A 24982-nucleotide genomic window follows, 5' to 3' on the forward strand; every position below is an offset into this window, starting at 1 on the left:
TAAGCATGATCGATTGTAAAAATAAGTGAGCCATGATTCTAGACTAGTGATACTTCTGATGTATGATAAGAACACAAAAGGAACTTTTTTTTCTCTGTTTTTAGCTGTAAGGTAGTAAATGTTTGAGATGTAGTTAAATGTGCCTGTTTAGAATTATTAGCAGAAAATATATATTCTCCAGCTTTGGATTTTGTACAATTTTCAGAGTATGTGTTCTCTGTGTGATATGGCAGTGATTATTAAAAAGCAAAGCAAAACAAACAAACAACATATCAAGGACTTCCTGTCACTTTAGGCTCACTTTTATTTAACCGTGTGCTTGTCCAACATTGGCTTTTTGTTAGGCAATTAAAATATATGAAGTAATGTAAAACAAATGAAAAATATGTGTAATTATAGAAATGTCAAACGATTCCTTCCATATACAGGGTCCATCAAGTAATACTCTCTTATATCTTGGAACCAATATGGCTACAACACTGCAGTACACAATAGATCAGTGGTTCTCAACCTTTCTCTGTATTGTACACCTTTCAGGAGCCTGATTTGTCTTGCGTACCCCCAACTTTCACTGTACTTAAACTACTTGCTTGCAAAATCAGACACAAAACAACAAAGTGTTACAGCACACTATTACTGAAAAATTGCTTTTGTTCTCATTTTTACGATATACAGGCAGTCCCCGGGTTACGTACAAGATAGGGACTGTAGGTTTGTTCTTAAGTTGAATCTGTATGTAAGTCGGAACTGGCGTCCAGATTCAACCGCTGCTGAAACTGACCAGCGGCTGACTACAGGAAGCCCGAGGCAGAGTTGCTCTGCCCCGGGCTTCCTGGAATCAGCCTCTGATCAGTTTCAACAGGCTGAATCTGGATGCCAGTTCCGACTTACATACAGATTCAACTTAAGAACCCCAGGCCTCCCCAAGTCAGCTGCTGCTGAAACTGATCAGCGGCTGATTCCAGGAAGCCCGGGGCAGAGCAACTCTGCCTCGGGCTTCCTGTAGTCAGCACTGGTCAGTTTCAGCAGCGGCTGACTTGGGGACGCCTGGGGCAGAGCAGATAGGGTGCTGCTGGGTTGCTCCAGTAGCGCCGCTCCTTGGCGCTACTGGACCAATTCACCAGCACCCCAGCTGCTCTGCCCCAGGCGTCCTGATTCAGCCACTGCTGAAACTGACCAGCAGCAGCTGAATCAGGACACCTGGGACAGAGCAGCTGGGGTGCTGCCGGATTGGTCCAGTAGCGCCCAGAGCGGCGCTGCGGGACCAACCGGCAGCGCCCCAGCTGCTCCACCACAGGCGTCCGGAGAAAAGCCTGGACTGCTGGGGGAGGGCGTACTAGCTGCGCTCCCCCCCCCCACTCCAGCAGACCAGGAAGACGCGGGCGGGGGACCGAGACGCACCGTGGTCCCGCTGCCCGGGTCCTCCGCGGCTTTGCTCCACGTCTTGCTGGTCTGCTGGAGACCAGCAGACCAGGGAGATGGGGAGCAAAGCCGCGGAGCACGCCGGCAGCGGGACAGCCGCGGCGTGTCTGGGCTGTCCGCTGTCCACGTGCTCCCTGGCTTTGTTCCCCGTCTCCCTGGTCTGCTGGAGACCAACAGACCAGGGAGACGAGGAGCAAAGTGGAGCAAAGCCGCGGGCAGGGGACAGCCCAGACGCGCCGCGGCTGTCCCGCTGCTGGCGTCCTCAGAGGCTTTGCTTCCCATCTCCCTGGTCTGCTGGTCTCCAGCAGACCAGGAAGACGGGCAGCAAACCCCGTTCGTAACTGCGGATCTGACGTAAGTCGGATCCGCGTAACTCGGGGACTGCCTGTAATTATAAAATCAGTTGGAATATAAATACATAAACTTACATTTTTGGGTATATCGGATAGAGCAGTAAAAACAAGTCAGTGTCTGTATGTAATTTAGTTAGTACAAACTCTGTTAAGTACTTATGTAACCTGTTCTAAAGTTAGGCAATTATGTAGATGAATTGATGTACCTGCTGAAAGACCTCTGAGTTCCCCAAGGAGTGTGCCCCTGGCTGATAATCATTGCAGTATATAATCAGTATGTTCCATGATTTCTTTGTAATTGAAATATTTATCTATAGAAGCAGCTTCATAGTGTTTGTGATCTCAAAACATGTGCTTGTATAGAAGATGCCTTGCTCTATACAATCAGACTATGGTCCATCTAATCCAGCGGTCTCCAACCTTTTTAAGCACAAGATCGCTTTTTGAATTTAAGTGCGATCCTGGATCTACCTCAAACCCAGATATCCTTGCCCTGCCTCCTTTGTGTCCCTTCTCTGAGGCCCTACCGCTGCTTACTCCATCCTCCCTCCCTCCACCACCCATTCTCTCTCCCTTTCCCCAGGCAGGGGCAGAGGGTTGGGACACAGGCTCTGGTCTTGACCTAAGGGATTTGGAGTGGGAGGGGACTCTGAGCTGAGTCTGGGGCAGGGAGTTGGGGTACAGGAGGGAGTTCAGGGTGCAGGTTCTGTCAGGGAGTTTGGATCTAAGGGGCTCAATGCTAGGGCAGGAGCTTGGGGTGCAGGAGGAGATTGATGACTAGGTTAGGGGTTCGGAGCTGACTCTAGCTGGACACTGTTTATCTCAGGTGGCTCCTGGGTGGTGGTGCGGTGGGGCTAAGGCAGGCTCACCCCTGCACTGGCCCTGCACCACTCAAAAGCAGCCAGCAAACTCTCTCCATCCCAAGCCCTGTGCGCCCCTGTGTGCCCCTCTCCCCCGTTCTGTGGAGATAGAATATAGAGGGGGGTCACTCTGAAATCAGCACCTTCTCCTCTCCCTTCCCTGCTCTGCACAGCAAGCAGGAAGCTCCCGGGGCGGGGAAGCTCCAGGGGAAAGAGATGCACAGCAGTGATGGGAGGGGCAGCTGAAGTGCTAGCACTGGATAGCCTCTTAGAGGATCCTGACTGGTTTGTCCGTCAGAGGCTCCAAGATCAACCAGTAGATCCCGATCTACTGGTTGGTGACCACTGATCTAATTTGATATGGTGTCTTCAGCCGTGGCCAGTACCACATGCTTGAGAATAGACAATTAGGCTACGACTACACTGGTGGCTTCTTGCGCAAGAACTCTTGCGGAAGAGCATGTCCACACTGCCATGTGCTTTTGCGCAAGAGCATCCATGGCAGTGTGGATGCTCTCTTGTGCAAGAAAGCTCTGATGGCCATTTTAACCATAGGGGCTTCTTGTGCAAGAGAGCTTATTCCTCATGGGGAGAGGAATAACTCTTCAGGAAGAAGCCCTGTTTTACCACACTATACTGTAAATGTACTTGTGCAAGAACGCTCATGCAGTGTAGACAGCAGGTAAGCTTTTGCGCAAGAACAGCTGTTCTTGCGCAAGAAGCTGCCAGTGTAGACATAGCCTTAGGGAATAACTTGAACATGAAAAAAGATCTTCCTACCCTGATCAGTGAGTACTTAGCTTGGATCCTGAGGCATGAATTTTTGTATCCTTCCTAAATTTACTTCAATACAATTGTGACTACTTATATTTAGTACTACTTCTGACTCCTACTAAGATTTTGTCCTCAGTATCTTGTGGCAGGAAGCTCCAGAGGCGAATGAAGCTTGGTGTAAAGACATATTTCCTTTTACTTGTTTTAAATTTGATGCTTCTTAATTTTACCGTTACAATACATGTGATTTCCCCCCTTCCCCCCGGTGTAAATAAGTTTTATTAATGGGATAGGAAAATATAAAAATGAAGAACTTATTTTTGTAAAAAAAAATGGGGTGATTTCCCAGAAGCCTTGCTCATCTTTACTAAACCCTGATGAACCATGCTTTCAGCAGTAAAATCATAGCTCTTTGTTTTTCTTTTTTGACATGTCGTTTACATATTTCTTTCCTGATCCTAAGAGGTGCTGAGAACCTACAATTGCCATTGCAGTCAGCCAAGTCTATGAGAGTTGTGGTCATTCAGCTGCTCTCTCCACCATATCGAGCCCTTCATTCTTTTCACTTGGGTGATCTGTTTGATCTTAGCTTAGATTATATGACTTCAAGCATTGTTCAGTTTAATGCATCTCATCACATTTCACCTCCAGGTTCAGTAGCCCATGAATTATTTACATGTGTAGCTAGTCAAGGACAGCAGTTCTTTAGACACCTACTTGAAATTTGATATTTTGGTGGTCTAGTCTAATATTTTAAAGTTGAGGTTAGCACAGCAGTACGGCACATGCTTTTCTCTGTAAGAAAATATCTGTGGACATTCTTTCATGTGCGGGTGCACCGTATACAGTATGTCTTTTAAAAAGCATCTGTAACTGAATTCCAAGTTACCTTTCACTTCTTAAATGGCTCCTTGGTTCCTCTGCAGTTCCTTGATAGAACTTGATAGAATAGGAAGGAGGCCAAATCTTTAGGTGATGTAAATCAGTGTAGCCCTATTTTACTTCAGTTAATACCAGCTGAAGTGCAGGCCCAGTAGTTTAAATAGTTATCATAGAAATGTGCTTATGCTATAAGGATGGCATGCATTATGATAAGGATATAGGGACAGCATTAAAGTTGTTTTGGCTGTTTTATATCTGTATTTCCATACGTCCACACTTTTATTTTATGTCTAACCTTAGTTTTCAGTTTCCTGACTTTCTAAGATTAGACTTTTAAAACTGAAATGTTCTTTTTAAATGTTGGGGTTTCCCCTTACATTACTGATATCTGTTTCAGCCTTAAATCCATTTTAAAATCTGTTTTTCATATAAGAATTCACAATGTTGTAAATGCTCACTTTGAATCTCCTCTCTTCAGTTTGTTGCTGATCTTAAGATGTTGATGGTATTTATCTCTGCATTATCAAGTACTAATGTTGTATAATATCAATATATCCGATGCTCCTGTTGTGAATTTTGGCTCTGCTGCAGCCCCTATATCACTTGCAAATATTCAGCACTGTCAGAACTCCCAGCTCCATCTTTCGAGCAAGACACAAGAAGTGATTCTTCTGCTCTACTCTGCATGGATTAGGCTTCATCGGCAGTATTGTGTCCAGTTCTGGGCATCACATTTCAGGAAAGATGTGGAGAAACAGGAGAGGGTCTAGAGAAGAACAAAAACGATGAAAGGTCTAGAAAACATTACCTGTGAGGGAAGACTGAAAGAATTTTGTTTAGTTTGGAGAAAAGATGGCAGAGGGGAGATAACAGCTTTCAAGTACCTAAAAGGGTGTTACAAGGGGAAGGGAGAAAAATGATTCTCCATATCCTCTGATGCTAGGATTAGAAGCAATGGGCTTAAATTGCAGCAAGGGAGATTTAGGTTGGACATTTAAAAAAAATTCCTATCATAGTGGTTAAGTCCTGGAATAAATTGCCTAGGGAGGTTGTGGAATCTTCATCATTAGAGATATTTAAAAGCAGATTAGATAAAAATCTGTTGGGGTGATGGTGCTTGGTTCTGCTGTAAGAGCAGGGAACTGGACTTCATGACCTCTTGAGGTCCCTTCTTGTTCTATTATTCTGTGATTCTATGAATACACTTGCCCCTGTTTTTGCCAAAACTCCATGCTTTTTTCCAAGACCAGAGACTTCACTCACTTGATGTCAGGTGTGCATTCTACCTGCAAAAAACAAAGCCCATTAAAGAATCTCCGACTCTGCTGCCATAGCAGAAAGGGTGCGTGGGCAAGCTGTATCTTCGCAGAAGTGTTCTCAGTGGGTTTTGGGATGCATCATAGAATGCTACAAAATAGCAGAGTTTTTTCCTCATGGGAGTTTTACAACTTATTCCATACAAACAAAAATGCTCTCCTGGTCAGAGGCGTCGTGAGGGTGTTATGCGCTCAGGGGCAAAGGAAAAATTTGCGACCCTCCTCCCCCCCCTTGGTGCAATGACAGTCCAAGAATTTAACTACTAAAATGCATCTCAACAGAGGACCATTACACTGACTACTTTTTCGTTTTGGCTCCCACCCACCGGCTGCGTGTTGATCCCCACATAAACTCAAACCGCACTGCGGGCCACAAACAAACCAGCCGTGGGCCAACAGGCCATGTGTTGAGTAGATGTGGGTGCTTGGTCCTGCCATGAGGGAAGGGGACTGGACTCGATGCTCTCGAGGTCCCTTTCAGCTCTAAGTGTTCTATGATTCTATACTGTCTGCATGGAGGTAGATAGGGGCTGGTGCCCCCTAGAAGAGATGGGTCCCCTGAGCTCATCAATACCTCCATGAGCCAGCCTGTGCCCCCTGCCCTGGGACTGAACCGGAACCAGCGCTCCCTAGAGAGGCTCTGTAGCCTCCTGTGCACCAGTGGGATTTTGGTGCTAGGCCCCTCCCTCAAGAGGATCCCTTGAACTGGGGGTCAGGTCAGGGGCCCGGCCCTGTGATGTCTCTAGGCAGGTGTTGCAGCGTGAGGGGTGTAAATTGGTTAGGTCTGAAGCATTTCACCACACCGGGCAACAAACACTGCTGTGAAGAATTTCTGGACTCAGGTGCCTGGAGCCCATGTACATGCGTGATCCCTATCTGTATTCACACACATCTCAAAGACCTTTCAGTTAAACTAAATAGAGGTTACATACTGTATCAGACCCCAATGTATATTTGTTTTACTGCTGTTTGTTAATAAGGTTTGTACTAGATATTCAACATATTATTTTAATAAGATCAAAGTTATGGATGTAGTATAGGGTTTCTCAATTTTTTTTTCTTAGTGTGGACCTCATAGACAGATTGTCATGTGGATGTCTTTCTCTTCTATTCCTGTTCCCAGATCTTCCCTGTTAAAAATACAATAATTGCTTTTATGGAAAACTAGTATTGAGAAAGTGCTAAATGTAGCCTAACTATATCTTCTTGTAATTTAGAGGGCATAAAATGGAGAAAAGCCATTTTTTTGTGGACCATCAGCTAATGTCTGGAATACCAACAGTGGTTCACAGATCACAGCTTAAAATCACTAAGGCTAAGTCTAGACTGCAAGCCTCTTTCAAAAGAGGCCTTTTTGAAAGTATCTTTCGAAAAAGCCTCTTTCGAAAAAGAAGATCTATACTATTAACAGTACTTTCAAAAAAGCAAGCTGCTTTTTTGAAAGAGAGCACCGAGGCAGTCTGGATGCTTTCTTTTGAAAAAGCACAGTTTGCATTACATAGCGCCTTTTTTCGAAAGAGCACTTTCAAAAAAGGCATTTTTGCTCGTAAAATGAGGTTTTCTGCGGTCAAAAAAACTGCCACATTCTTTCGATTTACTTTTGAAAGAATGTGGCAGCAGTCTAGACATAGGGGAAGTTTTTTTGGAAAAAGGCCACTTTTTTTTTCGAAAAAACCCTGTAGTCTAGACACACGCTCATGTACCAACATAGATTGTGGTAATATATGCTCTCCATATATGATAAGGAAGGGAAATGCTTTAGTTAGTTTATAGCAAAAATCTCTTGAACCTGAGGGATGCATAAACATGAGATAATATCATTCATGTTCTTTAATTAAAAAAATACTAACTGGGGAAATGTGAAATGTTTAGGCTGACATTCTTAGTCCCATATAAGAACATGGATGTTTAATTCTGTGAATCAGCAAAACTGGAAAGCGATGCATAACTGCACAGCATTGATTCATGTTCTACACATTAGCTGCTTTACCATGAAAGCTGAATGTCATGTGCGTGGGCAAATAGTTAATCAGACCAGAAGAATTTGTTCTACTGAAGTGATAGTGAACAGGAGTCCTATTTTTGGAAAATCTGCTTCAGTGACTTATTGTACTATACTTGTTACTCAGAGCTAAACTCTGAATGTGTGCTATAAGGTTCCAAGTTCAAGGTGAAACTTTCACCCTGGCTTCTATTCTCTAATCTATTTTAGAAAGACTGTTCGAAGGAAAAAAAAAGTTAAGCTGAAATTTTCCAGTTAAAGTAAAAATAATGAGAAGTCCTGTGGCACCTTATAGACTAACAGATTTATTGGAGCATAAGCTTCTGTGGGTAAAGACCCACTTCATCAGATGTGCTCCAAAAAATCTGTTCATCTTTAAAGTGCCACAGGACTTCTATTTATTTTTGCAGATTCAAACTAACATGGCTTCCCCTCTGATACTTGTCATCAGTTACAGTAGAAGACTTTCAATTTTCTCTGATGTTACCATATTTTCTTTCATCCCATCTCTCATAGACAGGTTAGCAGGGAGTGGATGGAGCTTTGGATCTACTCCCCCCCCCCCCAATATATGGGCCATCACATGAGCTGAATTACTAGGGAAGATAACCTGCAACAAGAATAGGGCAGTTACAGATAACGACAGATAATAGCCCTACTGTGAATCTGAGCCACAGTTTGGTTCTCAGTTCACTTCTTGAGCAGAACAAATCTGCACTGCTCGTTGCTCAGGGCTTGCAATACCATGATTTATCCAAGGGCAAGGAGCTACTTAGTGTTAGCACAAAGGTGGCACAATAAGTTTCTTAGGGGTTTTCTGATAGATACTTTAATATATAATTTATCTTCGAAAAAAAGGTTGCTCACTATGATTAGCGTAAATATTAAAACTCCCTTTGATTTTAATGAAAATAGGATAGGACCTTGGCTACATTAGCTCTGTGTGTGTGTTGCTAAAGAAATATTTTCTTTCAATTCATGCCCCTTCTGGTGATTTTTAGGAACTTTTCTTATAAGGATTTTGGTCTATTCCTGAATTTTTTAATATGTTTTTATTTTGTAATCCTTGGTGTTTCTTCTTAATATGGTAAATATTTGTTAAATTTAAATCTAAATAAAACAATTAAAATGAAAACTTTGATTCATTCTTCATATGCTCTTGCAATAGGGCTCCCGAGCTGAAAAAAAGCTGCCTCAGTCTGAATGCCTGCTTGAGTTCTTACACATACCATCTTTTTAACATGCACAGACTCTGCAATTCCTAATTATGGCCTTTCATAGAGAACAAACTCTGCTTGGAATTTTTATTTTCTCTTGGCAGTAATTTCAATTTAGAGATATTAAAAAATACAATGAAACAAAACCAAAAAAAATCCCAAATACTATACAGCAAGATTTATGTCTCAGAGAGAGTTCTATAGTTGGGTGAACAAGGCTTACAATTAGTCATTAACCCGGCCATGTTCAATAGCTGGAGTGGGGCACAATGGTGTTTTTGACATCCACATACTTGGTGTGGGCAGATTCTTCCCTTCCCACCCCCTCCCCACAACGTTTTTTATAGGCTTACAGGCTGCTTCACAGAAGTCATTGTATCAATCACATACTTAACTCTGTCTCCAGGCTTGCTTGGAAATCCATTTTCTGCTTCCCTCTTCTTTCATGAGTTAGGATATGCTTACTAGCTCATACCTGCTGCGTCTTAGAGAGAATCTGTGACTGGTAGGGTTGCCAGGTGTCTGGTTTTAAACCAGACAGTCCAGAATTTGAGCTTTCTGTTTGGGAAACAAATTGAAAAAATATATCTAGTATTTTCTAAATAAGATGTAATGTAGATTGTGATATAATGTCAAGTGTGTCTGGTTTTTTTGTTGAAACCATCTGGCAACCCTAAGTGATTCACCCTCTTATGTTTTAAAGAACTGTTATGTATAATATGATCTGCGCAGTCATCTAGTTATAGAAATGGTCCTCTTGGTGAAGATGAAAACTTGTTGGTTTTGTGTGTTATGTATGGCCTATGCAGAAGACAGTCCTGTAGTTGAGTGTCTAGTTGCCCTTCACAGTTTTGGAGACCCTTGTGGGCAAGGGAAACAGGAGCTGCATCTTTTGTTGTACTAGTAATATCATTTTATGAAGCACTCTCATGTATTTGCTCAGAGTCAACATAGAGCGATTTTTCCTGTGTTGGAAACTCTTTCAGGGCCTGATTTGCATACTTCTAGCTGAAAAACAGTGGCACATTTATCTTTTCACTGCCAAGGTTATGCCAAAATTAGAGAGTTTTCTCAAGGATTAAAATAAACTTGTTCATTAAGTTGTATTATTCAATACTGTGAGGAACCCCCAGTGATAATTTTGACATAGTCACTGGAGGAAATTGGTCCACAGAAAGCTAAAGCTGACTTTCTTTTAGTGTCCTTTGGCCAAGACTTGAAATGGCTAGGTTTTTGTTATAGTAGAAAATGCTACTTCATGACATGGTATCAATTTGAGTCCTGTCAGTACTAGGAACTTGGACATTTTCACAAAGGTTAGCTAATCAGTACTATATTGATAAGACCTTGACATCTGAGGGGCCTCAGCACCTTTAAAATTAGGCCATATGTCTTTCATGATCAAAGCCTAATGCTTTAAATTGAATTGGGGTTGGAATCACCATCTTATTGCCTTGTGGTAGGAGGCAGCAAGAATGATCTTCAAGGACATCTTACTGTGTTAAACCATTTTAGTAGTCCCTGGCTCCATTTCCTGTCAGACGACTCTGCTTGCATTGACAGAGAACTCTCTTTTGAGCTCTCATTGTGCTGAGATGTCAAGAGCAAAGAAAGTTTTCTGTCCTTAGTTCTTTTTTTTTTTTTTTTTAAAGCTTGCCATGTGTGGGACCCTAAAGGGTATTATATGATGGTAGGTGGTTTGGCCTAACATAGGTGCAGAGGAAAGTGTCTGTGTGGTTTCCCTCCCCTCCTCTCCCCCCCGCCCCAGGGAGTCATTTGATCCAAAATGCAATCTCTCCTCCATGAAGCACTTCCCTGCCTCACAGACATGTGTTAAGGGATTAAAGATTGTGAGGTACTCGGGTATCAAGGTAATGTGGGGCTATATAAGTACCTAAATTAACAGACTGTTATAGCCCTACTGGTCCCAGGATATTACCAATACCTATCTTTTTTTCTTAGATAAACAGAGACTACTATAATTGCTCATGAGAAATATCAAAAAGGCAGTGGTATTAAAAATTTTCTGTTTAGTTCTTCACATGTTTACTAATATTTGGCTGTTTCTGAAATAATGTAAGTGATTGTAACTACTGGAATTAAGCTGTATGCATACTGCGTATGAACAAGAACGTAATATAATCCATTGGAGAGCTTTAGGATATCTGACAAAAAATATCCAGACACACAGGATTTACCTTCAGGATATAATTAGTTATTACATGTTTAATCTTTGGAAATGTGAGTTCCAGTTACTACTCAAGCTTAAAAAGAAATGGAAAAATAACCCTGTCGAGTAACAATACATCCTTTATTTCACATGGTAATTTTGGTGCGAAAAATGCATTCCTGATGACACCATTTGAAAGTTTTATAAATAAAGCATGCCTTCTGTTCCACAGAAATATATGGGAGTAAGAGTTTTGGGGAGACACAAAGTGAGGAAATGTTTTCCTTTATTTTAAGGGAAATCACCGTTCCTCAATAAATAGATGTTGTGTTGTGTATGGATGTCAGACATTTTCAGCTTTAGTCACAAAATTACTTCCTAAATATCTCTGCTGACTTGATTGAGAGTTAGTTGCTTTCTGTTTTACCCAGTATTACTGAGAAGAATGTTTGATGTATGTGGAAATGTGAATGCTTATCTGAGTTACCTGAATACTTTGGGCCTGCCAACAGCCTGCCTCCTAAATCTGTAACAGTATGGCAAGTGCACTCAGGAATGTTTTGTACATACCAGTTAGAACCACATGGACCCAGTAATGTGCAACATATTAGTGCACTTTGATAAGCATACTGTAGGGGTGTGATTTCACAGAGACAAGACCTTTTGACTTTTCATACTTTTATAGACTTTGAAGACTTTCTAACTATTGATGTAAAGTCCTGCTTAATCAGTTAACTGGTTAAACATGATGTTTAACTGCTTGAATAGGGGTGGATGGAGGGACACTCTAGCCCAGCTGGGATGGAGTGGTTCTTTATGACTGTCATGGCTGGGCTGGAGCAGTCCCCCTGTTGTGGACAAGCACTGCCAGGCCTGCATTGAGTGGGGGGCTACTCTGTCCCCTGCCAGTTAACTATAACCAGTAAGCGTCACCCATTGAGGGTGATGCTTGCCAGTCAACCATGCACATCCCTATTTCCAACACCTTGCATTGTGGGATGGTACAAGCCCAAATCCTGTGAAATCCAGTCCCAGGACTGGTGAGAGTGGAAAGGAACACAGGAAATCTGGGTTTCCATCCTGATTCTGCTACTGTCTTGCTGTGTAGTCTTAACAAAGTCACTTCACCCCTTTTTGCTTCTGTTCCCCTCTTTCCCTTTGACTGTTTGTTTAGTCTCTAGGACAGAACTGTCTTTTGCCATAATGTGTAGGACAATGAATCCCACATGGCTCTGTAGGTATTGTAATATAATAAAGAATAATAATGTTGTGGGAAGGGAGGAAAGGAGTTCTCATATTCTGGAATTTTTTCTTCCATGGCTCGCTCTCTGCATTTAAATGTTGGGATGAGCCAGAGAATCTTGTTATGAGTAAAAAAGCCATTGAGAGCATTAGGCTTACCAGAATCCATAGTGGCTGGCCTGTGCAAGAGACGAGGGGTGGGTGATTAAGCTGATTTTAGAGGGTCAGAGAGGTAATGAGATGTCCAGACACATTTCTTGTTCCACTCCTTTCCTAAAGATAAGTAGAGGTTAGGCTGGGGCTTAATCAGTATTTTCAAGCTTTCCAGAAAAGTTGAGTATCAAAGGTTGTTGTTGTTGTTTGTTTTTTTGGGGGGGGGAGGGAGGGGTTTGAACTTTTTTTAAACAGAATCTGCTCCCCCCCCCCCCCCCCCCGGTCTTCCCTATAAGTCGACGGGACCAAATCTGTCACAGTACTTAAACAAAAACTTGGGAAAGACAGTCATAGTGATCAAATACAATGGCTGTTACTTTTCAAGGTGAACAAAAGCAGCCTTATCTGGTGCTGTAAATTATTACTGCATGGTCATCATAAGTTAATTATTTGTTGCAAGGAAAAAGATACATCAGTGGGTTGCTTGCTAACAAGAAAGTTAACTCCCTGGTGTGAGGACTGGTGGCTTCTGGATGCTAACTGTCAAATGGAAAATGCATTTTCATGACCAGTGAGTATTCTAGAATTCCTGACCCTGAGTGACACAGGAAAAAGGATTTTAGAAAAGGGCTCAGCACCCACAGTTGGAGGTGGGGGAGGAGGGAGAGGGGAAGAGGGCAAATTTTCAAAGCATGTAGGCACTGAATTATACTCAGTTTATCAAAAGAATGTAAGTGTACAATGGGAGTACTGGTCATATTTGAATACTTGGCTCCCATTTAGGTGCCCTACCCTAACTTAAACTTTAAATCAGCTTCCGCACCTTATGACTGGAAGATACTAACATCACGCTAATATTTAAAAAGGGCTTTAGAGGTGAGCCTGGAAATTTCAAACCAGTAAGTCTGACATCAGTACTGGGTAAATAAGTAGAAACTATAGTAAAGAATAAAATTGTCAGACACATGGATGAATATAATTTGTTGAGAGAAAGTCAACATGGTTTCTGTAAAGGGAAATCATACCTTACTAATCTTCTAGAGTTTTTTGAGGGGGTCAACAAACATGTGGACAAGGGAGATCCAGTGTATGTAGGTTATTTAGATTTCCAGAGAGCCTTTGGTGAGGGACCTTAAGTAAAGTTATCATGGGATAAGAGGGAAGGCCCTTTCATGGATTGATAACTGATTAAAAGACAGGAAACAAGGGTAGGAATAAAAGGAAAGTTTTCCTAGTGGAGAGAGGTAATTCGTGGGTTCCCCCAAGGGTCTGTCCTGGGACCAGTCCTATTCAACTTATTTATAAATGATCTAAAGAAGGGGGTAAACAGTGAGGTGACAAAATTTGCAGATGATACCAAACTGCTTAAGATAGTTAAGACCAAAGCAGACTGTGAAGAGCTTTAAAAAGATCTCAGCAAACTAAGTGATTGGGCAACAAAATGGCAAATAAAATTTCATGTTGATAAATGTAAAGTAATGCACATTGGAAAAAATAATCCCAACTATATACAGGCAGTCTCCAACTTACGCGGATCCGACTTATGTCGGATCCGCCCTTACGAACGGGGCTTTTCTCGCCCCGGAGCTCACAGGCGGCGACCCGCCGCCCGTGTCCTCCGGGGCGAGAAAAGCTTCTCCCGGTCTCCCTGGTCTGCTGGGGGGGTCCAGCAAAGCCGCTGGACCCCCCCAGCAGACCAGGGACACCTGAGCAAAGCCGCTGCCTGGGCGGCTTTGCTCGTTTGCCTGGGAGCAAAGCCGCCCAGGCAGCGGGACCCCCGCCGCCTGGGCGGCTTTGCTCCTGTGCCCCTGGTCTGCTGGGGGAGTCCAGCAAAGCCGCTAGACCCCCCCCCCCAGCAGACCAGGGACACCTGAGCAAAGCCGCTGCCTGGGCGGCTTTGCTCGTTTGCCTGGGAGCAAAGCCGCCCAGGCAGCGGGACCCCCGCCGCCTGGGCAGCTTTGCTCCTGTCCCCCTGGTCTGCTGGGGGGGTCCAGCGGCTTTGCTGGAGCCCCCCAGCAGACCAGGGGGACAGGAGATAAAGCCGCCCAGGTGGCGGGGGTCCCTCTGCCTGGGCGGCTTTGCTCCCGGGCAAACGAGCAAAGCCGCCCAGGCGGCGGCTTTGCTCGGGTGTCCCTGGTCTGCTGGGGGGGGGGGGTCCAGCGGCCTTGCTGGACCCCCCCAGCAGACCAGGGAGACAGGAGCAAAGCTGCACAGGTGGCACAAGTGAATAAGAAAAAGTTCTTATATTGTGGGAATAAGTAAAGAACTAGGGGTTACCAAATGAAATTAATAGGTAGCAGGTTTAAAACAAACAAAAGGAAGTTTTTCTTCACTCAGTGCACAGTCAACCTGTGGAACTCCTTGCTAGAGGGTGCGGTGAAGGCTAGAACTTTAACAGGGTTCAAAAAGGAGCTAGATAGATTCATGGAGGTTAGGTCCATCAATGGCTATTAGCCAGGATTAGTAGAAATGGCCCTAGCCTCTGTTTCTCTGGAGGTGGATGATAGGGGAGGGATCATATAAGGATTACTTGTTGTGGCCTTTCCCTCTGAGGCATCTGGTATTGGCCACTGTTGTCAGATAGGATACTGGGCTAGATGGACCTTTGGTCTGACCCAGTATGGCCATTGTTACGTTCTTATGTCCAAATGAGATGAACTCAGAAAATTGAACCCGACTTGTGAATGCTGAGCAAGAAAATCAGGCTCCAAAGCCTTTTGAAAATAGGGTTCCCAATCCTTCTCTTTTGTCTCAAGACCTTAACCATTGTACTTGATGACTACAGTATGAGATTCTGCCAAATAAAAGAAAAGGCCTCAGTAAATCTAGAAACAATGTTTACCTTTAAAAATGTGCTTTCTTACAGGGCTGTTAAAGGAACAGAAGTCACAGTGGTATGGAGGCAGAGGATTTTCCTCCCCCACCACCGGAAGGTAACTGGAATATTCCATCTTCTTAATTACTGTAACAGATGTATCCCCTCTCCACCAACCATTCCCAAAATCTTTAATCAATTTGATCTTTTTTTTCCCCAGGTGTTTCTATTCTACTTGTTTGTATTATCTTTAGGGCCACATTTTATCCTCCTCGGTGTTCTTCAGGGGTTATGTATATTTAAGGCTTAATTGTTGGTGCATTGTGTCAGAGATTCTTTCCAATGATTTCTGTGAGCATGGAATCAAGCATAAAGCTTCATTTTTAACAGTCTCTCCATTGCTATGAATTTCCTCATCCATTGATCTGATTTCTGAGCTCTGCTAGTTACTGTCTCCAATATGAGGTTTTAAAGGATGGTTAAACTGATACACAATTATTATGTACTAAGAAATGTGTCAGTGCTGGTTTGATTTGGATATAAACTGTTTGTATTTATTATTAGATGTAATAATGGAAATTATTTACATAGCATCTTCACCTTACATAGCTCTTTAAAACATGCAGTACGACAAGTTTCCTACCTCCAATATCTTGATGATAGATTCCGTCCTTCAACCTGGCTGCTGTATGATTTTTGTGTTCTAATGAGAGTATCTGTAATGGGCCTAATGAAGGCTGAGGGAGACTTCCCTTGGTGCAGGGACTATATTTGCCCTCCCACAAGACTTGGCACAAGGGGCATATACAGGCAGAGCAAGGAATGCACAGAGCAAGCACAAGCAGAGCAAGGAATAGGAGAGATGAGGATGTCCACTGTGACATGGATCTCTATGGAAAATGTTGGGTCTCCAGATTGTGGAGCAGCTGGTAGGTAGCTCTTGCAGGCCTCTGACTGCTTTGATTTATTCTGATCTAAAAGGCAGACTCATGAGAGCTCAAAGTTGATCTTACAGTACATACAAACCTACATTTACCTCCCTTTCCCATTGATCTGTTTACTGTGCTGGAGAGAAAATTCACCTTTAAGTTTGTTCTGTTTTATTTGTGGATGTATGGTGAGCATAGTAAGTTATGTAGGCACCTTTGTCCATTAGGCACCATTCACATCTTGATAGGACAACTAGAAGAGTTTCTTTCTACATTGTTTCTCTGGTTAGGAGCGCCATCTTGTTTCTTCCCTGAGATACTTAACTATTCTGTCTGTCTAAATCTTTCTCATATATTATGTTACAGTAAAATTTCATTTATTATAGTAAATTTCATTAATACCAGTTGAGAAGATTCTCCACCCCTATAGGTTCTCCATGACTGACAATTTTGAAATCAAAATTGGATGGTTTTCTAAAAGCTGTGCTATAGGAATTATTTTGAAGAAATTGGATGGCCTGTGTTATACGGAAAGTCAGACTAAAAGATCACAATGATGCCTTCTGACCTTGGAATTTGGGAATCTATAAACATTTTCAAGTAGCTGAAAGTAAACATTAAAAATAACTTTCTTCTTGGTTTTTGTTGAGTGATGACTAGGTAGGAACATAGGAACTGACATTCTGGAGCAGAGCAGTGCTCCATTTAGTCTGGTATCCTATCTGTGACCAGATTGCATACCAGATGCTTTAGAGGAAAGTGAAAAAACTCGGCAGTGGGCATTTATGGAATAGCATGATCATAGGGAATGATTTCTTCTGTCCTCACTATTTTAAGGTTGACTTATGTCCTGAAGCTTGAGGGTTTAGATCTTTCCAAAATGCTTTCCTTCTCCATGAGTCCTCACAATTATTGCACTGGATGTGACTCAGTTTTGTTTTTAGTGCTGATTTATGAGCATTGGCAGGATATCCAATTATTATCAAAGGATGAAAAAAATCCTTTCTCAGACTACCCATCTCTAAAGAATGTACATTAGCAAGGGAAAGGCCTGTTTTGCATATGGGCCGAGGCTGCTGCTGAACAAAGAACACTGGCAAGGTAATTGTAGCTGTGGCAACTAAGGCTACAATTATCAAAGCATTTTAATCCATGTGTTGTTTAAATGTGTGTGCCAATGGAACTACTTTTTACTTAAAGATAAGCATGTGCTGGAGTGCTTTGAGTCAGGGCCTAACTTCTGACATCACGTTTTAGAGGGATAACAGCAGATTTTTAGTTCCTTTGATTGAGATCAGACTTATTTGTTGTGTACCCAGATGTTTTTCTGGACCCTACGTCTACTGAAACTGTTGCTGATGAACACAAACCTCTGCTCTGAAGAGCTTGTAGTATAAAGATTCCTAAATCTAGCGTATCTTTTTAATTAACGTGGTGATTTCTATGAGTTCCAGGATGTGAACACCTTTAATGAACAATCAGATTTGAATTCACTGATTTTTTTTTTTTTTTCGCTTGAAAAAACTGCATGTTATCTGGAATTTGGATTAAAGGAAAGCTTCCATGATGTTGAGTATAACAGGAGATTGCAATAATTATGCAAATGTGCCCGCCAGTATTTCCATTCCTAGAACTCAGACATCAACATTGCTAAGGAAATACAGTGACCTGTGCTGGACAGGAAAGAATACGTGTGTTGAAAGGTGATAGTTTCACATGTGACTGGGCCCAAGGGATCTTTCTACTGAGGAACTGCAGTTCCCATAGAATATATTTGGCAGTTGTGAATGCTCACATCTCTCACTTAAGGTGTGTAAATGAAGATGCAGGTACCTAACTGAAGCATATGATTTTCCCCCCCTCCCCCTATCCTAGGCAGTCAGGATACCAGGCTAGGTGAACCATAGTTGTGGTGCAGAATGGCAAAGCCTGTGCTCACGCATATTCCTCAGTGAACAAAACCTTGTAATTTTTAACACTAATAACCATTGTAAAATGTTGACCTTATTTTCCCACCTCCGTTTCTTCCCCTTTTCTGTACTAGGATCCTTAGGGTGTTTTTCCTCCTCCTACCCTCTTGTTCCATACTAAGTTTCCTATGTTTTTGCTCTGTCTCATCAAAATACACATTTGCTCTGCTGTTCACACGGCAGCTATTAAAACGGCATTTCTTGACTATTATGGGGTGCAGAGCAAGAAGGTGAGCTCTCAAGAGCTTCACTTGCTAAGAAGATGAATGGGGAGGAACCGAAATCCATGCTTAGTAAACTGGATGTGTCTCCCCTTTCCTGTGTTGGTTAGCTGGGGAGTTGGCTAAGTCTTCTGCTCAAACTCCTATGGCTGAGAGGTGGAGGTAAGACCTGTATGTAATCCACATTCCTTCTGGGTGTGGTGTACTGTCCCACCTAGTGGCACTGAGATCACTTATAGAGAGAAGAAATGAGTCTGCTCTACTGAGAGCCATGTTGGTTTTTAACTTGTGTGGTAGAGGCTCACAGGTTTGGTTATGCCTGTTGGCATTATATCTATTTTGTCTAAACCCCTCTGAATCTGGATAGACCCAGACACACAGCAACATCACAAAGGGAGTTAGAGGCATTCAACAGATTACCATATTTCTCGGACACTGAGCAAGGGTGGCACCACATTGACTCCAGTGACTTCTACTACATTATTCTTTCTCAGAGAATGCACTCAGAATTTTAAAGTGCTGAACTATGGTTTAGGGCCAAATAGTTAGAAGATGGGGGGAAAAAAACCCAAACCTCATTAAACCAAAAGCTATTACTCAACAACTCTGTCTGCCACCTCCAAAAATGCAGCTTGAGATTTCAAAGTTATCTGGGCTCTTTCCTCTTGATGTGAGGCAGCATGATATATAGTGCAAGGCTGGGAATTGGGTTTCTTGAATTCTATTCCTGGCCCTGCCCCTGACTTTCTATGCAGCCCTGGAGAAATAACTTCACCTTCTCTGTCTCTCTCTCTCAGCATCTCACATGTGAAATAGGTTAGTGATATTGTCCCCATCTTCTTCATGGGGGTTATCATAAAGCTTGAATAGCTGTTTTATCCATACTAAGGATGATTATTGTAATTTAGGGCTTGTCTGCATGGTGCATTAGTCTGCACCAGAGGGGTGTACATTCAAGGGTGCACTAGTGTGTCATGCACTAACTGGCTTGTTTGGACCCCACACTACAACTTTCTTAGTACATATTAATGTTGTATTATTGTTTGAAAGACGACTAGATTAATCCATGCTGCAGGAGCTTTTACTGGATGCCAGGTGGTAGGCCAGTTAGTAGGTGATACACTAGTATCACTAGATACAGTATATTAGAATTTAAATACTTCATGTGTGGATTAATGTAACATGAGGAGAAGCCCTTATGCAGAGTGGGCAGTAACTCTGTCCCAATTGAGGGGTATTATGGGCAAATTTAAAATTCCAGGAGGAACAAGAGTGGGGCATATGCTTCTACATTACCCCCACCCCCACTCCTGTTTGTGCTGGTACAGCTTAACTAACTGTGGCTAACATATGCTGCTGGATTTCACATGTGTGTATAATACTGACATTCCATTTGTGTAACAATTTAATTTTATGGTGACACGTTTAATCCAAATAAATACCATGGAGCAAACAGAGGCACTATAGAAAATTTGAAAATAGTTGTTGTTATGCTCCCTTGCCTCTCTCAACTGACTTGACTTTTAAAACTGATTTTCCTGTCAGGTACAAGCATCAGGAATTCCCCAGTATCTGTGTTTTATTTATAATCAGTTGGCAAATGTATTAGCAGGAAAAGATTGAAAAAGAAAGAAATGCACTGCTTTATTTTAAGAAAAATACAAGAGGCAAAACCAAAAGAACCCTGGCACTTGTGAGTTGTGATGCTGCCAGCCTATATTCACTGCATTCATGCCTCGTGTGCACATGCATGCATACACAAGTGGTTTGACATTACTTTTAGTATATATTGACTTTTTTGAGAAATAAAAATTACTAGGGGATTCCTGGTCTCTCCTACAACAAAGAAAAGCCAACAAAACCAACAACAACAAAAGATTAAGCAGTAAGAAGGAATGTACATGGCCTTCGAATGCATGGTTACTGTTGTTTCTTATTGATTACTGTAGCAAAATATGTGCTCCACACCCATCTGGACAGTGAAAAGATATGTTTTGGAATGCAGACACTGCAGTAATTGCCAGGCCTGGAAGGAAAGGCTTGCAGCCATAGAAACGGATGGACTGGTGATTTCTGCATACGGTATTTCTCCGTGAAGCTGTGTTTTCTTCAAATTGAACTTTACAAGGACTTAAGTCTAGTTGCCCTCATGCCATATATTTTGTAACTGTTTGTTACAACTCTGTTGAAAAGGGTATTTCTCATCCTACACCCTTTTTACTTTGCGGTTTGTAATAAGATCATTGCTTAAATTAAACTGCAGTCATACAGAGTTGGTCTTTGGCCAGGGATGTCCAAACTTTTTTCAAAGAGGGCCAGATTTGATGAAGTGAACATGCGTGAGGGCCGACCATTTTGCCTGACATTCTTTGAACCATTAAAATTAAATGCAAATTAACTATTTTATGCAAAGTTTATTGCAAACGGTATACTTTTCATTTCGTCACATGGATGACAAATCTAAACAGGTGTTAAATCACTCTGCCTTTCATATCTGAAGGCCAGATGAAAAAAAAATCCAGGAAGCTGAAATATGTCGGGAACATTGTAAAGTACATTACATATTATTGGTAATAAAGGTTGTCTGTCAACTTTTAAGTTCAAAAAATATGAACAGGAACATAACACCAAGTATACATGTTGTGTCCAAATATTTTTATAACTGATTTAGACCAACTGACATTAACTGAGATTTTACAATGTATTCATCTCAATACATATGGATTCGTTGGGGGCCATAAAAGATAGATATTGCCAAATTACCTGTGGGGCCGTATTAAACCGGAACACGGGCCGCAATTGGCCCGCGGGCCGGACTTTGGACATGCCTGTCTTTGGCTATGCTGCATTGTAAGAGGTGCCTGTTTTCAGCAGACAGTTACAAATGATGGTAAAAAATTGTGCCACGATTTGAGAATCATGAGAACAGAATATGAATTGTTGTTATGAATAGTCCTTTTGTTCTGGAAGTTGTTTGCAGCTTGTTGATGTCTGAATCCTATTTAAGATAGAAAAACTTAAAAGGATCACATTAACAGATTTATTTGTTTTATTGAGATGAGTAAAGTTAGAATCCATTATTTAACAATATTTAGATGGTAGCAATACATTTGCAAATTCATGTCACCCCAATCATATCTGTTTCTTCTAACCAATCATGTTCAGAAAGACAAAGAAAGGAATTTGCTAAGTAAAGGTTTATTTCTAAATGTAATATTTACAACCCCCTCTCTCACACAGTTTTATCCTTCCTTCCTTCCTTTGAAAGAAGCCAGCAAACCTGACACTCATTTGTGACTTGGAAACTTGTCAGATATAGACCATTCATTATTGCAATAAAACAGGCTAGCTTGTCCATTTTGTTGCTTCCAGATATATCTTCTAAATAATTTCTAATTGATATGTTTAATCTGAGTAAATCTTCCTGCTGCTCCATCATGTGCTACTGTTGCCTGACTGAACTTTATGTGAACTAACTATGCTGGGACAAGTCCTAGAGATCTCAATTGAAAGTTAATTATCTTCATGAGACAAAAGGATGCTTGATGGACATTAATATTAGGGGAAAAGAAGATGAATTTGTGTCTGGCCTGCAGAGGGGAGAATTATAATTAGTTTTTAAAATGAAGAGGCAATATGTTTATAAAGTGACATTTGTTTATTATATTTATTTTGGTATTCATGAGAGAATGTTAAGACTCCAACAGCCAAATTGAAGTGCAGTAGAACCTTAATAATTATTAATACCAGACTTATAGGAAGGATTTTTCCTGACTGGAAAAAAATTGCATAAGAAAGATGATATTACTGAAGAACAAATCTACATTTCTCACATTCTGACACCCTCCAAACATTGGGAATTGCTTTATAATTATTTGCAGGGTAAGCTTTGCTACTGAAGTTTACAACTTAAAACTTTTCTGTTTGTTGATGTTTGAGAAACACTAATTGATCAATAAATATGGATACAATAATGTCACAATAAAATTAAGCACATTTCACAAAACAGCAATGGAGGGAAAAGGCCAAAATCAGGGTCTAGTCACCGTCTGAAGCCAGAGCCCCACTACCTGAGTCTGACCACCTGAGCCCAAGTGAGGTTAAAGCTGAAGACTCACAGAATCTGAGACCAAATTTTTATTGTTTATTGATAAGGATACAGTCTGCTGAAGAAAGGAACAAATGTTAAGAGTCCAGAGAGCAAACACATTTACTTTTTATAATGAACTAAAGAGTTAATATTCTTTCATTTTAAGACTAGTTACTCTGACCATGCAGAAAGAGCTTGTTGAAGCAAAAAGTTCATTCAGTGTTAAAAGTATAAATGAAGTGGGTTTTTATCCTTCCCTCAGATAGGCTCAGCACATTCAAATACAAATGATTTGAGAAAGGAGAATCTGCAATTTGTATGTCAGCTTTAAAGCCACGGGAGGATTTGGTATAAAGCTTCAGGAATTCAAAGACTTAGCAAAAGGACTAAACGCCTTGAAATAAAATTTCCTGAGTTTGCATAAATACCCAATGGCATAGGCTTGTTGGAGTGAAACAGAGCTGCAGCATCCACTGGTAAAAAAGAGAATTACCCAAACACATTGAAATAAAAATGCTAAGAATGGTGATATTATGTCTCAGATAACAATAGCCTAGCATTTCTTCAAGAGTTGTTTTTATTTTTAATAGAAGACTACTAAGGGATAAATGCTCTGAGAAGAAAGAACACTACTTTATCACTTCTGTTATATGCAGTTTCATTTGACTGTTGCTTTGAGCATGTTTAAAAGGCTTCAGCTAGTTTAAGAATCTATTTCCAGGAAGTTTTTTTTAATACAGTGTGTCACATCTGGAATATACAGATGGCCTTATTTAAAAGAGGAAAGATAATCTTCCTTCACAGACTTCAAAGTAGCAATGCACTGTTAGTGCAGTCACAGGACCGTAACACACTTACAGCTTTAGTGTGCTCCTTTCTTATAGAAAGAATGGCTTAGGCAGTGAAGATTAGCATGGTTGCACATTCATTGCCTTACCACTCATTGCTTCTCCCAGCAAAGCCACACCAGATCTGTGTAACATGATCAGTGGAACTAGTCAGAGGGTTCATGTTTCTTGGAGGGACGGTTATTGATGGGATAGTCAGAGGCTGGAAAATCTCTTAATGAACTTCCTACAGAAGTTAGCAAAGCCTAGGAAACCTTGTATTCTGTAGATATCTTTTGGTGCCTCATAGTTGGATATGGCTGTCACATTGCTAAAGTCCATGGTTAGCATTTGGAAAGAGAGAATTCCTTGGGTACGTTGTATCGTATTCCAGTCAAAGTCAAATTTTTTGGGCTTCCTCTGTAGATAATGTTGGCAAAGTCTGTTGTTCCACAGCTAAAGCAGAAAGCAAGGCCAGGCTGTGACGGCTTTACACAGGTGCGAGCGCCCCCTCCCAACAGGGTAGGGGGGTTCAGCGGACCCGCCGTCTATAATTCCTGGTTTATGTCCTGAGGGCTGAGTGTGATCACCCGGCCGGGGGTCCGAACCGGGGTTCAGCGAACTCCCTGCCCTGGGTCCTAGTCCAGCAATAAGGTAGAAGGTATGGGAAGGGGGGGGGGGGAACCCAGCAGCCTATCCGGAGTAAGGTCCTCGTCGGGCGCGGGGAAAAGGGGATTTTGCTTCCTAATGCGCGGTTTCAGTTACTCGTCCTCCGCCGAGTTGCAGCTGCTCTTGACGGAGCGTGTGGGTGGGTTGGGGCTGGATGCAGAGGGTTGGGGTGTGGGGGACCCGGACCCACCCTCTCCACCGGGTCCCAGCCTGGGGCCCTTATTGGGGGAACAATGAAGGCGTCCCTCCCATGACTGGTGGGGTCTATCCCCGTAATGCACCTGCCCACGGGCACCAAAAGGGCCCTGCCCCGGGCTCCTTCCACTCCCCGCTCCCGTTCGTCCCGACGGCGTGCCCCGTCCTGCTGCTGTCCTGGCAGTTTTGGCCTCAGTCCGCCCGTCCTCCAACGGGGGGGGGGGGGAGGGTGTCTCTGCCCGTCTGCTGGGTCGTCATTGTCGGCTCCTCCTGGGGCCACCTCTAGCCGTCCTGCCCAGTGGCTTTTCAAACCGCCCGGTCAAGGACGCCTGGCACGTCGGCCCTGCCCCCCCGGGTGTCCTCACACTTCCTGCCGTGCGAGCCGGGGCTCGACACCCCGCCCCCGCGCGGCCCCGTTCGTCCAGAGTGCCGCTTGGGTTCCCTGCCGGCTTGCCATGGGCGCTGCTGGCCCCGCATTCCGCGGAACACAGCAGGGAGCTATTCCCTGCGTCGGGCTTCTGCCCGCCCGGGGTTGTCCCTGTCTCCCGGGCCGCCTGCCCGCCCGCCTGGTGTCAGGGGGGGGGCAATCCCCCCTCGGGGGTAAGTGCGGACCACGCTGGGTCCGTCACACAGGCCTTGTAAAAAGTCTGAATAATCTATCATGTAGTGGTTGTAAAAAGTAATGGGTGGTAACCAAAAATGTTGTTTAATCAAAAGTGATGAATGAAAGTTGATATTACTGTACTGTGGCACGTGTATTCTCGCTATGTCTGGTCGCGAGAGGGGTGGTAAAGGGCTGGGGAAAGGAGGTGCTACGCATCACAGTAAAGTGCTTCGGGATAACATCCAAGGGATCACCAAGCCTGCTGTTCATA

General features: G+C 42.6%; 1 protein-coding gene across 7 annotated transcripts in view; it reads left to right on the forward strand.

Annotated features, from left to right (window-relative positions):
* Positions 1 to 24982, forward strand: part of ARHGEF10 (Rho guanine nucleotide exchange factor 10) — a 190385-nt gene that overhangs the window by 2429 nt on the left and 162974 nt on the right. For 5 of the 7 annotated variants that reach the window (XM_075923594.2, XM_089777077.1, XM_075923591.2 and 2 more), the window contains exons 2-3: positions 15258 to 15324; positions 20276 to 20408. In XM_075923594.2, coding sequence (XP_075779709.1) covers positions 20282 to 20408 — 127 coding nt within the window. In that variant the 5' untranslated portion in view covers positions 15258 to 15324; positions 20276 to 20281. The remainder of the gene's footprint in view (positions 1 to 15257; positions 15325 to 20275; positions 20409 to 24982) is intronic. The other 2 variants (XM_006137773.5, XM_006137774.5) reach the window with 1 other exon arrangement.

This window comes from Pelodiscus sinensis, chromosome 3 (genome assembly GCF_052426305.1).
Source record: "Pelodiscus sinensis isolate ZL-2025 chromosome 3, ASM5242630v1, whole genome shotgun sequence".
Lineage (NCBI taxonomy): Eukaryota > Metazoa > Chordata > Testudines > Trionychidae > Pelodiscus > Pelodiscus sinensis.